Source organism: Penaeus japonicus, unplaced genomic scaffold (genome assembly GCF_977035675.1).
Source record: "Penaeus japonicus unplaced genomic scaffold, GWHDUDI00000001_assembly GWHDUDI00000003, whole genome shotgun sequence".
Lineage (NCBI taxonomy): Eukaryota > Metazoa > Arthropoda > Malacostraca > Decapoda > Penaeidae > Penaeus > Penaeus japonicus.
Window position 1 is genome coordinate 2434531 of NW_028234405.1, and position 2500 is coordinate 2437030.

The 2500-nt window shown below is 43.8% G+C and overlaps 1 protein-coding gene across 9 annotated transcripts in view; it reads right to left on the reverse strand.

Annotated features, from left to right (window-relative positions):
* Positions 1-2500, reverse strand: part of LOC122246189 (uncharacterized) — a 15902-nt gene that overhangs the window by 2021 nt on the left and 11381 nt on the right. For all 9 annotated transcript variants that reach the window (XM_043004557.2, XM_086554578.1, XM_043004558.2 and 6 more), the window contains exon 6: positions 1-2500. This exon is cut by the window's left edge and continues 2021 nt beyond it; it is cut by the window's right edge and continues 288 nt beyond it. In XM_043004557.2, coding sequence (XP_042860491.2) covers positions 1-2500 — 2500 coding nt within the window.

Sequence of the window (2500 nt, forward strand, 5' to 3'; positions counted from 1 at the left end):
TTATTAGCTTTCTCGAGGCATTTACCTTCTGATCCCCTTTGGCTTCTGGTAACTGAACTTTGAAGGTCATTTCCTCAAAGGCTTCATATAATATGCTCGAAGATAACAACTTCTTCTGAACTGGTTCAAATGTTTCATCTTTGGCTTCCATAACGTTATTCATCGTCTGGACAATCTCCTCTAAATCAAGCTTATCCAGTTTTTCATTGTCTTCAGAAAGAGACTTAAAGCTTGTTGCGACAAAATGTATGTCAACAGGCTGAAGAGTAGACCCATTCTGAGTGATGCTGGACAGAGTCGTAGGAATGTCCGTCTTTTCAACAGTGCCATTGTTGTTGATTTCCCAGAGCTGCCTCGTCATATTCGTTGGTTCTCCCATGCAGCTACTGGACGGAGGACTCCAGTGATACCCAGTGAGAAAGCTTCCAAGACATTCCCGAGTCACAGGCTCGCCCTCTTCAGTGATACAAAGCTCCTTAGGGAGAACGATAATGCCACCTTCAGTGCTTGGCCAGGTTAGATTCCTCTCTACGATGCCAGTATCAATTGTGACTTCCCTGAAGCATTTCGTAGTGCTCCTGACGCTCCGAACTGTACAGCCAGAAGAGAGCTCAGTTGTGTTCATTAATAGATTAAACAACTGGAAGACATCCTCTTCCTTTTCCTCCTTGCCTGAGAATTGCAGATTGAGATGGAAATTGTACATGATTTCGTGATTCTGCTTACCAGGGAAATTATTATAGTTATCTACAAACGTTTTCATGTTAGCGAAGCCCTTACTATTATACACTCCTTCAAACTTTTTGACAAATTCAGAAGAACATGCATCGAAACCTTTTCCATGATAGTTGATATTTCTAAATGTGCTGTCATGTATCGCTGGGACGTATTGTGTTTCTTCCGACATGCGCACGGCAAAAGTCAAACTTTTTTTCTTTCGGTGCAGTAAGACTTTAGATCTGACTAACTGGAAGGGCATTGTCACCCATTTTTGACACTGATAATAACCTTGCACGGTAATTGGAAATGAATATGTGCATCTAGGCTTACCTGCTTTTTTCGCTTTTACTTCTCTGCCATTAACAAAACACCGAAGGATATTTGTACTACTCGGTATTTCATTGACATCGACACATATATATCCATCTCCCTTTTTGTGCAACTGTATCTCCATGCTTGTCCTCTCTATACCCTTTTTTTGGCACAGAACGGTTGACTTGGTTATCCCTTCTCCCTCTCGGTCCCAACCATCAGGACGAAGCACAGGGTAGTCCAGACTATAGTTAGTGGTCGGCAACCAGTTAATTACATCCATACCAAGGTCATCATCGCCTGATAACCACAAGGGCCTTTCTGTGGTCATCCAAACAGCATCCACTCCGTAATTATATAAAAATTGTCTGTAAGCCCAATCCAAGAACCCAACAGCTGGTGAAGGTAGTTCGGCACCTATATTCTCGCAATAGCTCTTTGCCTCTGACAGGGTGTAGTTTCCCTTGTTGATGTACCCTTTGAAACAGACTAAGACGTCGCCTTTCCACGTAGTTGTTACCCATCCCATAGGACACGCTGAGTTTCCAGTTATTAGTTCTGGTACTTTGTTCTGCCAGTTGCTTTCCGGAATTCGTTGAAGTCCAGAAATATTGACAATGGAAATGAATGGGTTATTTGTGTCACAACTTTGCGTGAACAGATTATTCGTTTCGACATCAAGAGCCAAGCATTTGTATTTGTTGTCTGGATGATCCTTTGCCCAGGATACGTTGAACAGTGAAGATCCCTGATAGATTTCGTAAGGGAAATGTGATGATCCGGGACCAATAAACGTCAAAGGCCCTCGAGGAACCAATCTTCTAACCGGAAGCCAGAGTATGGAGTTACCTGTGTACTCCTTCATTACTTCCTTCACCAGATCATATGTGGATACTCTTCCATCATTCTCAGAATTATGAAATGTCCACGAATCCAACAAACTTCTTTCATGGCCAGTCTTGTACGCCTGAGCAAGACCTGAGTCCCAGTCACTCGGAGACGTAAAGGAGACACACAGGTCGTTGGAGATTCGATAATGGCCCCGAGGACACGAGTCAAATCTATCACAGTCAGATGCATCAAACTCCAGGAAGCTCCCGTGAGTGTAGTTCCAGCGACAGATCCCCGGTAGTAACTTGTCCCCCACTTCACACCTCATGCTCTCAGGTCGAGTATTGCCTGCCTTCGCAAGTGGCCACACAACTCGGCCATTCCTCGTCGTCGGCCTCGTTTCTTGCAAACAATATGTTGCCAGAGACGCAGTTGAAGTGCTTAGGTAACCATTCTGTGCTAGAAGGTGTCTCAAACCAAGGCTGTCACTTATAAAAAGCCTCGCCACACTTTGTAATAAACTTGTCGGAAAATGCACCTGGAAGCGATATTTGACAATTCTGGCGGCTGATTTTGAGGCGCTTTCTCGTTCTACCGAAATCGGATCTACAATATAACTATCTATATGAGGTAGATG